The following is a 15,109-nucleotide window of genomic DNA, read 5'->3' as shown; positions in this document are numbered from 1 at the left end:
TAATGGACTATACTAACGAATCACATGTACTAGTGACTTTAGCTATTAGGTTGGTACGCCTGTTTGTTGAATGTTTTGATTACATTTCAAAATATATAACAGACGTTTAACGGCTTTTGATTTTTCTGTGGTTTTAATACTGAAGATTTAATAATTATTAGTGGTTTTCACAGCGGTTTAAGATTTAAAACGTAAGTTATCTGTCGCAAACATGCGGGTTCAATAAATAATCATATACTTTTTAGAATGGCTGACGCCTTGGTGCAGTTAATCAAAAGTGAATTACCAAATTTCACTATTACCAAAGAGAAGCTTCTACATCCCACCAGTCAGCTAGTGACGCAGTTCTACAGTGAATTCATTGCATCCATAACCCAATTCATTGTCCAACTGGGCAGTGAAGAACTGACAGGTTTTAATGACGACCCCGACTTAAATGAATTCCCACCCGAAATCGTCGTGTACGCCAAAGTATCAAAAATATTCTCCCTGTACGAGGCTCACGGACACGACAGCAAGAATAAGTTCACCCTGTACGACATTTACAACCCTCAACCGAAACGCTTCAAAACATTCTGCCAAGTGTGCGTACACTGTTTGATGTTTTTCAGAAACTTCGTGAATAACTCCAACATATGCAGGGAACTTTTAGAAATAGAGAAGGAAACCGAAAGCCTTCACGAACAAAGGGAGCAGAAATTGCAGGAAATTAATAAAAATGCTCAACTCATAGTCGAATTGGAGGACCAAGAACAGGAGTTGCTGGATCAAAAGAAATCAGTGGAGCAAACTTATGAGGAGATGTTGGACACTAAAAAGGCAAGGGAGATGCATTACGAGATGAAGCAGAACGAAATCGAGAATTTAACTCAGGAGACTGATTGTTTGGCTGCTGAGCTGGATGAAATAAGGAAGTCTCACTCCCTACTTCAGAGCCAAATCACAACTCAATCGGAGTATGATAACTTGTTAAGTATACTTAATAGGTTGAAGGAGGAAGCCAGAGACTTAGAAGGTTATAATGAAAACATTGGTGAAGGTTTAGAGAGTGAAAACAATGTTTTAAAACACCTTGAAGTGTGCAAAAGTCTTGTGACTTCTTTGCTACACATTAATTTTCAAAAATTGGAAGAATTGCCACAATGTAAAGTTGAATGTAAAACGTTGTTGAATGATAAGAATGAATTTTATCAAAACTTGGGTGAGATTCAGGCACACCATCAGATTTTAGAGGACACCTGTAACCATCTAAAGCAAGCTGTGACAAGTATTCAGAAAGAATGTGACAAACACTTCAAAATTATGGAAGAAGATATATTAAAAGGAGAAATCAATTTGTCTAAATTAAAAAAGGAGAAACAGAAGAAGTATAATGAACTGATGGATACCAAAGATCAGTATACTTTGGAGAATTTTAAGTGTAAGGAAAGTTATGCGCAATTACAAAAGAAACTTGATAGTGATTATAATAAAATTTTACAACTGGAGAGGGATGCAACTGAGAAATTCTCCAAGCAAATAGCCAAATTACAGAAAGCTTCAGAGAATTTTTAGGTCCTGGTTTGTTCATAACAACAAAAAATACGTTTTGTATTTATATGTACTATGTAAGAATGGTCTAACTTTGTTTGAAATATGTATATATTATAAATATATCTAAATTTATTGTTTAATTTTCATTAAAAGTATGTTTTGTCTTTCATTTATACCCTATTTATAAGAATGAAGCTTAGAAACAGCAACTCCATTTTTAATGATTTAATTTCAAATCTATTATTAATTTCTTGTTGTACAGTTTTATTTTTTATACAATTATTAACCACGAACTATCTATGGGATTCCTCGATGTACCTGAAGACGGTAATATAATGATAAACTGGTAATTGTAGTAATTATGCACAAATATGTTTAAAAATATTTTTTATTGTTTATAAATAACTTACAAAAAGATATAATTTAATGTACTACACGTGACTCTGCTTGCTATACATTAAAACATAAAAAGCAATCACAAAATGTTTTAATTCCGTTAGCACATATCAGTTATTTGTCGTAACAACGATACTGCGAAAAAATAAAATGAAAAGTAACTTGCTATACTTTTTTTTAAGAAATTATAAATACATTCTAAAAGCTGGTGGAAATTCGTAAATTAAGTAATTCTCTTGTCAGGTTTTCATTAAACGGATTACACAAATAAATTACTGTCTGATTGGAATCAATTTCTCTCCGGACGTGATGGCGGGCAACGGGGCCTCCACGGTCAGGACGCCGTCTTTGCTCAAGCTGCTCTTGATTGTCTCTGGATTTGTGCCTTGGGGAAGGAGGAACTCTCTGTTGTATTCCCTGTACACTGACTTCGATTCTGTTTTCTCTTCGTGTTTGGCGTGAACCTGTAAAATTTAGTACGGTGTCAGTTTGTTTGTGGTACAGGCACGTGATGGCGTGCTTCGAAGCAATTACTATCAGATTTTAGATTCGATTCAATTTGAACAAGGCTTAATCACTATAATTATAATTTTTATGAATTCCGAGCAGTCTCTAGATACATCCAAGCTTGTGTCAGTAATTTGATTCGTCCTCTATTGTTCACTGGAGACCTTCAAACCGTACACACAATCTATTATGTGACCAGTATTGTTCAATTCCATAAATTTTACGGTCGAGATATTTCGCAACTCACCAATAATTTGTTATCCACTGTCTTTACAACGATTTCTTCTGGTGCGTATTGACTGACATCGAACCTCAACTTTAATTGTTTGTTGTTGCCGTCTTCTTGGATGAGGGGCGAGTTAAGATCGTCGTACCATGTCCTTACGTCACCTCCCCTTGTGGCTATGTCTGATCCGGATGTGTTGTGTGATGTTGTTGAGCTAAAATTTTGAACAGTTTATTAGTTATGGGGTAAACTGTGGCACTAAACTTAAAATGATCTTAAGGTGAAAACATCTAACGAGTTCTAACAAGAACATTGTTCAATTTTATTGCTAAATGAATGAATGGAATAAAAATAAAGCAATTGATGATGATTAATTACAACATTTTACAGTGGTACGAACCTTGATGATTTTGTCTTATTCCCTCCAGACATTTCCTCATATTCGTACGACATGCAAAGATTAAAAGCATTGTTAGATTGTTATGTTAAAGCCACTAACTACTAAAAATTAAAATAGCATTAAGTATTTTATACAATTTGTTAGGGAGTATTTTACATAAGCCAAATTGTAGGTTATGTAGGACATTCCTTAAACGTCAACTTTAATCATATTCTGATGAAATAATAACAATAATAATAATCAATCATTGCCAAAATCAGCTAGGACACAGCATGTTCACACCTCGTCCAATAACTAATCAACGACAACGTATTAGACCTTCAGGAAAACAACAAAAGAAGTTTTAATCAAAAACAATTAATTACAGAGGCATTAAGGACAAAATAGGGCCATATAAGTGGCAAAAATGTAATTAAAGGCGACCATCTGCGGAGCACTTTCTAAATTTAGTCGAAAGGTGTTTGACCATCGAGACACCCAGCGGATGGGCGTGTGTGTGCCGGTTGCACAACGGCTGCATTTCCATGGATTTATTTCCAGAGTCACACATGCAAATCGGACAGTGTGCTGTGTGAGGCGATCGTTCTATTTTTGGAACGTGACATCAGCGCGTTACACAAACTTTAAATGGGCACCGTTGTAATTGTAAACTCTTTAAAAAAATTATATATATATAACATTCCGGGAGCCCTGAGTGAAAAACTTCAAAGCCACGCATCAATCAAACTTGCGTTTTGTTGGATTACGACCAAGGATGTCTATTTATAGCGACTGGGAGAACAATTATCAAGTCTTACTTATGTTAACACAAAAATTAAGCCACAGGTGACTTCGAAGGACACTTGCTTCTAAAATTTTATGCCCTCGAAGCAGGATATTAACATAAATGCAATGTTCAATAGCTGAAGAATCCAATTCATATCCTGTCTTAGGTGAGTATTTTAATACCGTTATATCTCCGGCAACAAGGTGTCACATTATATTTTATTAAACATCATTTCTATTTATAGAAACCAAACAAAAAGTGAATAAATTATTGATTGCGTCATTTTTACATTTCGCTTAAAGTTTATAATTGTTAAATAAACAGACCTTAAGCTGTCTAGTGTTAAAACAAATATTTTCAATAACATAAATCATTTTATTTAGATGTTAATGAGTGAACGAAGCGATTATAATGTAAAATTACTAAGCAATATTAACTTTTCTGCTGGTATTTTACAAACCATTATGTAAGGCAATAACTAAACATTGTTTTATTATTTTGTTTGCCAGGAAAATTACTTTATTGTTGTCTCAAATTACATATTTAGTATGTAATACGTTAATGTTATTATTTTGTCACATAGCCGTGTAGGGATTTTTGGGTTTGAAAAGTTGGTCGGTTGGTAACCACTACAATAATAAAAGGGTAATATTTTGAAAGTGACAACAATAAACAATATGTAAGTAACTTTGAAAGATAAGAAAAACATTGATAATGGAAAACGTAGACGAAAATAATTAACAAATGACGTTTGGAGGGTCACATGATCTTTTGTTTGTATCGTGGAGACGTCCAGCAAGAAATCAATAGGAAAATGTGTTTTTTATCGATTCCCTTCAACCCTCGCCGTTGCAAAACCGAAGGGCTCAAAAGGCCGGCAAAGCTCAATTAACACCTCAACCGTAGGTTACGAGTCAACCGCCTAGGTACCTGGTGGTGCTTCTGAAGAAGTTGTTGGACTCCCTGTTCATCAGCTCGGACCTGAACTTGCTCATCTCCTCCTCCATTTTACGCATCTCGGCGTCGAAACGCTCCCTAATACTGCTGAATTCCGTGTTAATGACACTGAAGTCCTCCAACTTGATGGGGATGTTACGCCTGTTACCCTCGGACATGATTGTTAAACTTTCGGTACACTGCACAACACAATCGACGTCTGTCACTTTACGTAGCGTTTGTAAAACTGAAATGCCGGTCCGGGGTTTGGTTTTAAATAGAATACAATTTACGGTGTGGGGGAAAGTGCGGTTTTGCGCAACGCTACGTGGATCAGTCAATGGCGTAGGGGACGGGTGGGAATGGACGGCGGCAATTTTTTTATTAACGTGGGAGTGTGAAAGAAGTGCGTACGCGTTACCAAGACACGGCCACTTCCTTTTCGGTAATCGGAAACCGCTTTTTCTGTTTATATAATTAATTCGCATGGTTAATATTACGGTTTAATTAGGTGAGAAACTTAATATTGCGGACCCATTTGTTTTACAGTTTGCTGAACTATTTGTTTTATTTTGCATGGACCTGTGTTTTAGATTTGCCGGTAGATAATCTGAATCCGAATCTGAATTAATCTACATTGAAACTACGTATATAAACACAAATATAAAATTAAGAAAAAATTAAGAAGAATATCCTATATTAATTAAAATTATTATAAAATTGAAATAGAAAGTAAATTAATAAAAAACTTCGAATACTTTTAATTAATTTTATATTTCTTAGAAATCTTATATTAAAATTAATAAAAATAATAACAAAAAATGGAAAAATTATAAAGATTAAAACATTAAAAATAATTAGATAAAATACAAATAATTATTTATTTTTTAATCTTTTTAGATATTAAAATTAAAAGCTAAGAAATAAAAATGAATTAATTTAAAAATATATAAAAATTGAAAAATATAAAATTAATAACAACTGAGAGTTAAACTTAATATATAAATGAAGATTAAGTAACTTTGCTTAAATTAAAACAAAATTTATATACATATATTAAAATAGAAAATAGTAATTGAAAATGAAAATTGAATTTAATTTTACTTAAACAACCCTAAACTAAAAATAAATATTTTAGAGTTTATATAGTTATTTAAATTTAAAAATATTTTTAATAGAAATTACATTAAAAGAATAAAAATAAAAAAAAATTAAACTAAAAATCTAATAAATATTTATATAGTTATAATTTATGTTTAAGTAAATTTTAAAATAATATAATAAAGTTATAAATAGAATTCAATAAATTATTAAATTTATTAATTATTAATTAAAATTAAAGATTTTTACTAATGCTATAAAAATCAAAATTTTAAATAAATATATTGATATAAAAAAATAAGAATAAATATATTGTTTACCAAAAAATTTAATAAATATTTTTATAGTTATATTTTATATTTCAATAAAATATATATCATCCTATATTAAAGTAATATAAAATTAAATGTTTAAACATTATAAATAAAACATTTTTTAATAAAAATATTTAATAGACAAGAGACAAAAATTAAATGAAAGGAAAATATTAATCCAAACTATTTATCAAAAATTTAATTTAATATATGTTTTTTAGATATTGTATATTTAAAAATATAAAAAAATATTAAATCTACTAATTAAATATTAAAATTTATAAAATTAGAAATTTGTAATTAAAAGTATTCAAAATTAGAGTCAATATATAAATAAATAAATAATATATAATATAAAAGTTGAAATAAAATTAAAATTTAACAAATTAAAATTAAAATTACATTAATGTTAAATTAATTTAAAATAATATTATTACTATTAATAATAAGTAATAAAATGTAAAATTCGGAATAAAAAAGTATACATTAAAATTAAATTAAAGAATAACGAGTGATTATTAAATCTACTAATTAAATATAAAAATTAATAAAATTAGAGAATTTTAATTACAAATAATTAAAATTAAAGTTAATAAATAAATAAATAAATAAATAAGCGTTATAAAAGTAGAAACTTAAATTTAAATCTTTAAATAGAATTAATATTTAACCAATTAAATATTAAAATTAAAAGTTTATTTTAATATTTACATTAATGTTAAAATTTAAATTATTATTATTATTAATAATATGTAATAAAATGTAAAATTTGGAATAAATAAGTACAGATTAAAATTATTAAACTTACTAATTAAACATTAAAATTAAAAATAATCACTCGTTATTCTTTATTTTTAATTTAACATTTTAAATTTCACTTTTAGGTTTTTTAATTAATTCTAAAATAAATTTAATGTTTAATAAAATTTTATTATTAGCAATAAATAAACAAATGTCCATAAAAGATAAATATTTAAATTACAAATAATTAAAATTAATGTTAAGAAATTAAAAAAAAAATAAATAATTTAAAAAACTACCATAAAAGTGGAAATTGCAAATAATTTAAATTGATACTAAACGATAAGAAATAAAAATAAGGAAAATCTTATTCAAACAAATATTAAACTTTTACTATAATTAAATTTAATAAATATTTTTATAGTTATTGTTTTGTTGTTTAAAAATATTAATTCATTTTGAAAAAAGGTAAAAGAATATTAAAAATCATGAATAAAACAGAGAATGAAAAATTACACATTAAAAATGATTAAACTAATTAAATATGAAAATGAAAGAAAAATAATAAAATGGTCATTAAATTACAAAATTAAATTAATTAAATATGCTTAAAATTAAGTATTAAAAATATTTTAAATCAAAGATAAAACAATTCTAAAATTATAAACAATTCGGAATAAATTATTAAATGTTAAGTTAAAGATTATAACTAATTGCTAATCAGTTTAATTTTAATTTAATCTTTTAAATTTCACTTTTAATTTTTTAATAAAATTTTAACCAACAATTAATTTAATTAAAATTTATTACTAGTAATAAATAAACAAATTACCATAAAAGAAAGAATAATTAAAATTAATGCTAAGAAATTAAAATAATAATAATAATAATAATAAACTTCATAAATGTAGAAATTTTAATGTAACATTATTATTATTTAATAGACTGAAATTACAAAAATTATATATAAATAGAAATTACAAATAATTAAATTAAAGATAAGAAATTGAAAAAAATAAATAACCATTATAAAAGTTGAAATGCCAATTAATAAATCAATATTCAAAGTTAGGAATTAGAAATTAGAAATGAATTAATTTAAAGTAAAAGTTTCCACTAAATTCCAAACTAATCTGAGATATAAAAAAACAATAATAAATAAATATTTATTGTCGTTTTATGTTGGATTTAACAACAATATGATATTATTAATAGGGCATATTTACGAAATTATTATAAATTTATTTGTTAATCTCTCAAATTAATTAAGCAATATGTGATCACTCATAAAAATAAATATATTTTTAACTTATAATAATTTAAAGGTTATCTAGTTCGGTGCATTTATATACATTCATATTAGATAAACAAATTATTATTTAAATAAACATGCGGATTATCATAAAAAATTATCTATGCAATGAAACAGGTTTTTTTATGTACATATTATTTAATATTTGAATTTATTTTTCACATTTGAAAATTCATTGAAATTTGTTAATACTTTGGAGACTTTAAGTAGTCTTAGTAATTAGATAAATTAGATTAAAGTCTACGCCAATGGAGTATTAAATTATCATCCAGAATCCAAAGCTCTTGCACACCTACATTTCCACTGTTGTTTTAAAAAAGTAAACATTTTACGTAGTACTACGATACAAATAAAAATAATGAGCCCGATCGGTTTTGATTCACCACTTATTTTCGTTCAAATTCCAATTTAAACAATCTAGTAAACAAATCCCAAACCCACCGTTTATTTGGAACTTATCATCCAGGAACACAAACAACTCACTCACTATTTGTTTTCCATTTTCGTATCGGATTACTTGTTTTTGTGTGGCCATTCATTGAGGCCTAAATTGCCTCCTTTTCAAGTTGAACGTAAAAATTATGATGAGTACTCCAGACTATTCGATTCAATCAACGGGGAATCGAAGGAAAGTTTCCAGACGTGTGAATCAGACGCCAAAATTAACCACGAACAATCCAGAACAAAGTCCCTTACCTACCTCAAAACGTGACGTTCCAACGTTGATCATTTTAGGTAGGCTGTTAATTTGGCAAAGTATTTAGTGAGTGAGAAATGAATCGAGAATTGTTCTCAAGGATTCGATTTCTATGATTCCAGCTAAAGTGTCTGCCCACGTCGTTTATTTTTAGGTGCATGTAGAAATGTTTGTTATTACAAATCCACATTTATTATTGACTCACACTATTATTTTTTTTGTGGCTTGATTGATTTTAGTATTTTTAGGCACACTCTCGTTTCTACTCTGTGTGTCAAGACCAATAAACATTTGTTCATTAATATTTTCACAGTTATAATGAGATTAATTAAAAGTTGCACACTTTAATTCATCAGCAATTTTGTTTCCTTAGCAGTGACTCATGATGCTTAAACAGCATTTAATTTCATTTTGGTAGGTGTTCTTAGATGATTTCATTAATCCCCTCTATTTTTAAACTGTTGCAGTTGCTGAGTAATTTCGTTGTTTTTGGTTTATCATGCAAAAATACTTCCATTAGGTTATCTGGCTTGCAGACAATCTAAATTGGTGTCAGTCTCAAAAGGTTTGAAGACTGAATCACTGTTTTAGTTAGAACCTGGATGATACACAGTTATGAAATTAGATTAATTGAGTAAATTAATGCTTTATGAAAGCACCAGATGACATCAAAGGACTCATAGATGTACTGTGGTGGCACTGAAAGTGAGAAGAAAGAAATATTGCTCTCAAGAGAAGAGGGAAGTAATAATTAATATGAAACATGGTCTAAATATTACTGACGTGACTAAAAACTTAAAATAATACTTTACAAGGATATATTTCAGTAAAGAAGCCATTGGTATCAAAAAAAGTCTGAAAGTTTACACAAAATTGAATTAAATATTCTCCAAAATTTCGGCCATAGGTACTACTTTGAAGTAATGAATTCAATAGAACAAGATCAACAAGTAATTAATCAACCTCCTAATAAAAGTTTCAGTCCCAGATACACTACCAAAACTTTGAGACATGGTTGAAGAAAAGTTTTGGTTTGAGGGCTCTTTTCTTGGCATTATATAGGACCAATAAAACAAGTTATTAGTGAAATGGACTGTTTGGAATGTACACACATTATAAGAGATGTAATAGAACCATTTGCCAACGTTAATTTACTAATTACATGGATTTTTATGCCTGATAATGATACCAAGCATCAAAACTTATCCAAAGTTTGTTAGAAGATAAAAATGAAGAGAATCTCGATTGGCCAGCATAAAGTCCAGATCTAAAAACAATTGAAAACTTGAGAAAGGATATGTAGTCCTGATTAAGACACCAAAAACATCAAATTTGGATGAACTGTAGTTATTAACTGAAGAGTCTTCTGTGATAAATATATTTATTAAACTTGAGTTTTATTTTTAATTATTACTTTTAACTTTTAAACAATTTTAATAATCACATTAGATGTTTATAAAGTAGTAAACATTGGAATAATTTCCTATTTTATTTATATTCTAATCATTTTTTTCTTATTATCTCTTTGCAGGGAAAGCTTTAAGTTTTAATGGAAGAAATAATATATAAGAAATATATTTATTAAAGTAGAGTTTTATTTCTAATTCTTACTTTTAACTTATAAACAATTTTAATAATCACATTAGATGTTTATAAAGTAGTAAACATTGGAATAATTTCCTGTTTTATTTATATTCTAATCATTTTTTTCTTATTATCTCTTTGCAGGGAAAGCTTTAAGTTTTAATGGAAGAAATAATATATAAGAAATATATTTATTAAACTAGAGTTTTATTTCTAATTCTTACTTTTAACTTATAAACAATTTTAATAATCATCTTAAATCTTTATAAAGTATTAAGCATTGGAATAATTTCCCATTTTATTTATATTCTAATCATTTTTTCCTATTATCTCTTTGCAGGAAAAACTTTCAGTTTTAATGGAAGAAATAATATATGAGAAATATATTTATTAAACTAAGGTTTTATTTCTAATTCTTACTTTTAACTCATAAACAATTTTAATAATCACATTAGTTATGTATAAATTAATTATCATATATATATTTTTCAAAAGTGTGTCACACACAAAAATTATTTTGATTTAGGTACAAAATGAATAATGGGAGATAGTATAAATTATTTTGATTTGATTCAATTAAAGATCTTCCCTAATTAACTCTAAGATAAGTAATGTCTGATAAGTCTCTGGCTAACACTGTAAGGTATGTTAGCACCTCGTCTAATTAGTGGATGTGTTTATAATTAGCTATTTATAAGCTACAATTTCCATTTTTCATTGTGATTTATTTTCGATGTTATTTTTAAAACAACATGCATTCGATTGGCAACAGATCTTATTTACTAAAACAAATACCTGGGATTTAATTTTTAGACAATGCTGTTTCTAAATCCTTATTACAGTTCTAGAACGTTGCATTTCATAATCTTTTTGTCAAATTCATGTTTTACAACGTTTTATCTATGTATAAATTTAGCTTGTAATATGCAACTAGTTGTGTTAACTTAGATTTGCTGTTTTATTGTTGAGATGTTAAGAGAAAGTTATGCCAAAAATTTGAAAGGATTCCAAACATACACGAGTATGATACAAAACATAATTTATGTGCTTAGCTAATAAAATATTATTAAATTATTGAATTAACACAGATAAGTGAAAAAGTCTTCCGCCTTCAAACGTTCTAGAAACGACCTAGCTAAGAATTTTTATACGTCGAATGGTGCATTAGAATCGTTTGTCAGGTACTTCCATAAAAGGACCGCTTCGATTATGTAGTCGTATTAACCGGCCACGCAACTTTATAAACAATATACGTCACCTCAAGTTCACCCACTTGGTGTCTGCTTTGCATACTCATGGGTGGGCCACTATTATGGTCAAAAGGAAAAAAATCGTGAAGATTCGAATATTGTTTGTGTGGAAATTGGCCAATTATAATATTACGACTAAAATATTGATAGATATCACGTGGCTTCTGCGTCACATTTGTTCTTCCTCGTTACACACCAATTTGGGAGTCCCCAAGGAATTTTGTCGTTATATTTTATTGTTGGCCTCATTTTCTGGTATTCCTTATTAAAGCAAAAGCTTCATATTAGGGAGAAATCTTGTCATATAACAAATAATTTTGTAAGATTAGAAATTATTAAACTAAAGTTGATATTAATTGAAATAATTGTAATTTAATGTTCCTTATATTTTATTTGTAGATTAATTTGTTATCTATTTGCAATGACAGCTTTAAATTGTGGAATAACTTTGTCAAATAAAAATTAAATTTATTACTAAGAATTTTAGAATAGAAAAGGAATAATAAGCTTAACTTTTAAAGGAAGAAATAATATATAAGAAATATATTTATTAAACTAAAGTTTTATTTCTAATTCTTACTTTTAACTTTTAAACAATTTTAATAATCACATTAGATGTTTATAAAGTAATAAACATTAGAATAATTTCCTATTTTATTTATATTCTAATCATTTTTTCTTATTACCTCTTTGCAGGGAAAGCTTTAAGTTTTAATAGGAGAAATAATATATGAGAAAGATATTTATTAAACAAGAGTTTTATTTATAATACTTACTTTTAACTTATAAACAATTTTAATAACCACATTAAATGTTTATAAAGTAGTAAACATTGGAATAATTAACTATTTTATATATATTCTAATCATTTTTTCTTATTATCTCTTTGCAGGGAAAGCTTTAAGTTTTAATAGGAGAAATAATATATGAGAAAGATATTTATTAAACGAGAGTTTTATTTCTAATACTTACTTTTAACTTATAAACAATTTTAATAATCACCTTAGATCTTTATAAAGTAGTAAACATTGGAATAATTTCCTATTTAATTTATATTCTAATCATTTTTTTTATTATCTCTTTGCAGGAAAAGCTTTAAGTTTTAATGGAAGAAATAATATATAAGAAATATATTTATTAAACTAGAGTTTTATTTCTAATTCTTACTTTTAACTTTTAAACAATTTTAATAATCACATTAGATGTTTATAAAGTAATAAACATTGGAATAATTTCCTATTTTATTTATATTCTAATCATTTTTTCTTATTATCTCTTTGCATGAAAAGCATTAAGTTTTAATGGAAGAAATAATATATGAAAAAGATATTTATTAAACGAGAGTTTTATTTATAATACTTACTTTTAACTTATAAACAATTTTAATAACCACATTAAATGTTTATAAAGTAGTAAACATTGGAATAATTTCCTATTTTATTTATATTCTAATCATTTTTTCTTATTATCTCTTTGCAGGAAAAGCTTTAAGTTTTAATGGAAGAAATAATATATAAGAAATATATTTATTAAACTAGAGTTTTATTTCTAATTCTTAGTTTTAACTTTTAAACAATTTTAATAATCACATTAGATGTTTATAAAGTAGTAAACATTGGAATAATTTCTTATTTAATTTATATTTTAATCATTTTTTCTTATTATCTCTTTGCAGGGAAAGCTTTATGTTTTAATGGAAGAAATAATATATAAGAAATATAATTATTACACTGAAGTTTTATTTCTAATTTTTACTTTTAACTTATAAACAATTTTAATAGTCACATTAAATGTTTATAAAGTAGTAAACATTGGAATAATTTTCTATTTTATTTATATTCTAATCATTTTTTCTTATTATCTCTTTGCAGGGAAAGCTTTATGTTTTAATGGAAGAAATAATATATAAAAAATATATTTATTACACTGGAGTTTTATTTCTAATTTTTACTTTTAACTTATAAATAATTTTAATAGTCCCATTAAATGTTTATAAAGTAGTAAACATTGAAATAATTTCCTATTTTATTTATATTCTAATCATTTTTTCTTATTGTCTCTTTGCAGGGAAAGCTTTAAGTTTTAGGTTAAAGAAATAATATATAAGAAATAAATTTAATAAGAGTTTTATTTTTAATTAATACCTTCAACTTTTATACAATTCTTTATATTCATATAATAATGTAATAATAATATAGGAAACATATTGAAATAATTTTTACTTATTAGCCATTTGCAATAAAAACTTATGATTTACCAAAAAAAAAAATAAAAATTTAAAAGAAATAAATTAGAGTTTTGTTTTTAATTAATATTTTCTACTTTTATACAATTTTATATTCATATGAAAATGTTTATAAAGTAGTAAATATATTGAAAGAATTTCCTATTTTTATATGTAAGTTTTAGAAACACCTTATCATATATTTTTAACTTTTATATAATTTTTTAATCCATGTTTACTCATATTTAATTAATAGTAAATCCAGTGAAATACTTTTTTTATTATTATCATGATTCGAAACTCCTTTATCTTATCTATTTGAAAAACTTGAGGTTATAGAGGAAATAATTTTATTAAACTATAATAATTTATCTTAATATATATATTTTTTTATTAGTATGTTAAATACTTTGTTTTAATTTTATTTATTGTAACTTTTATTGAGATATTTTGCCCCCATTTCTTATTTCCAAACAAAACTTCAGTAGGCAAGTGGTGCAATTAAAGAATTTATTAAACTATTCGCTTGTTTAAACAATAAGAAATTCCATATTGTTATATACAGCTGCAATCATTTAAATGAAATCAGTATTTATAGAACAAAAGAAATATGATACGAATGACTGTTTAAACAATAACACAGTTTACAACGTGATAATTCCATAATATTTATTACTTCAAGTGCTTATGCATTAAAATATCTATTATCAAAGTAATGCCAAATTGTGTTGGACGTTTTAGTCTAATAAACTTAAAGAAATTCTGGCGCAATCATGTTTTATACGTTAAATAAATACCGGCGTATTTTTATCTAATAGTTTACGTAACTGGACGTAAAATGTACCCAAAATATATTATTGATGATTGAGTTTAACATAATAAAAAAATATATAAAAAGTGATTTATTGGAGCAATAAATACAATTAATTTATAACACCATCAAGGAGCAAAGTCAAGTGTAGATTTGACGTGAGATGAATTTAAATCTTCATGTGAAGACCATGATAATTAGCAGTGAGTTCCAAATAAGGTGTGATTAGTGTAAATAAGTAACTTGGTCGCTAAAGTTTTGTTTCAATGATAATTTATTGACTTCTTAATGATTTATGATTTGTGTTTGTT

General features: G+C 26.2%; 2 protein-coding genes and 1 long non-coding RNA gene across 5 annotated transcripts; 2 read left to right on the top strand and 1 right to left on the bottom strand.

Annotated features, from left to right (window-relative positions):
• The first annotated feature begins 72 nt into the window (after window positions 1-72).
• LOC109601096 (early endosome antigen 1) lies at window positions 73-1,673 on the top strand. Its single transcript, XM_049964513.1, has 2 exons — window positions 73-191; window positions 246-1,673. Exon 2 carries the CDS (start codon window positions 247-249, stop codon window positions 1,552-1,554), a length of 1,308 nt encoding a protein of 435 aa, XP_049820470.1. The 5' UTR covers window positions 73-191; window position 246; the 3' UTR covers window positions 1,555-1,673.
• Window positions 1,674-1,903: 230 nt separating this feature from the next.
• LOC109601118 (protein lethal(2)essential for life) lies at window positions 1,904-5,008 on the bottom strand. 2 transcript variants are annotated; one of them, XM_020017335.2, is made up of 4 exons: window positions 4,759-5,008; window positions 3,063-3,113; window positions 2,684-2,876; window positions 1,904-2,393 (listed from the first exon to the last, which is right to left on the bottom strand). In XM_020017335.2, the coding sequence occupies exons 1-4, from the start codon at window positions 4,941-4,943 to the stop codon at window positions 2,202-2,204; spliced, it is 621 nt and encodes a 206-aa protein (XP_019872894.1). In that variant the 5' UTR covers window positions 4,944-5,008; the 3' UTR covers window positions 1,904-2,201. The 2 variants fall into 2 exon arrangements, with proteins under 2 accessions (XP_019872894.1, XP_019872895.1); XM_020017336.2 differs by lacking the exon at window positions 3,063-3,113 and having other exon boundaries at window positions 4,759-5,002.
• A 3,352-nt stretch (window positions 5,009-8,360) lies between these two features.
• Window positions 8,361-10,323, top strand: LOC126264898 (uncharacterized). Of its 2 annotated transcripts, XR_007547497.1 has the most exons (3): window positions 8,361-8,967; window positions 9,178-9,343; window positions 9,397-10,323. It is a non-coding gene; the product is annotated as an uncharacterized LOC126264898 (long non-coding RNA). The 2 variants fall into 2 exon arrangements; XR_007547496.1 differs by having other exon boundaries at window positions 8,361-9,343.
• Window positions 10,324-15,109: the final 4,786 nt, after the last annotated feature.

The sequence above is a fragment of the Aethina tumida genome, chromosome 3 (assembly GCF_024364675.1).
Source record: "Aethina tumida isolate Nest 87 chromosome 3, icAetTumi1.1, whole genome shotgun sequence".
In the NCBI taxonomy this organism is placed as follows: domain Eukaryota; kingdom Metazoa; phylum Arthropoda; class Insecta; order Coleoptera; family Nitidulidae; genus Aethina; species Aethina tumida.
The sequence above is the reverse complement of the archived record's forward strand: the minus strand, read 5'-3'. Positions and strand labels throughout refer to the sequence as shown.

Excerpts from the sequence above, each read along its gene's own strand:
- LOC109601096 (XM_049964513.1), top strand. The coding sequence starts at position 247 with ATGGCTGACGCCTTGGTGCAGTTAATCAAAAGTGAATTACCAAATTTC.
- LOC109601118 (XM_020017335.2), bottom strand. The coding sequence starts at position 4,943 with ATGTCCGAGGGTAACAGGCGTAACATCCCCATCAAGTTGGAGGACTTC. Across the intron at positions 2,877-3,062 it reads AATAAGACAAAATCATCAAG|CTCAACAACATCACACAACA; the intron begins GTTCGTACCACT and ends TCAAAATTTTAG. Across the intron at positions 2,394-2,683 it reads CAGTGGATAACAAATTATTG|GTTCACGCCAAACACGAAGA; the intron begins GTGAGTTGCGAA and ends TAAATTTTACAG.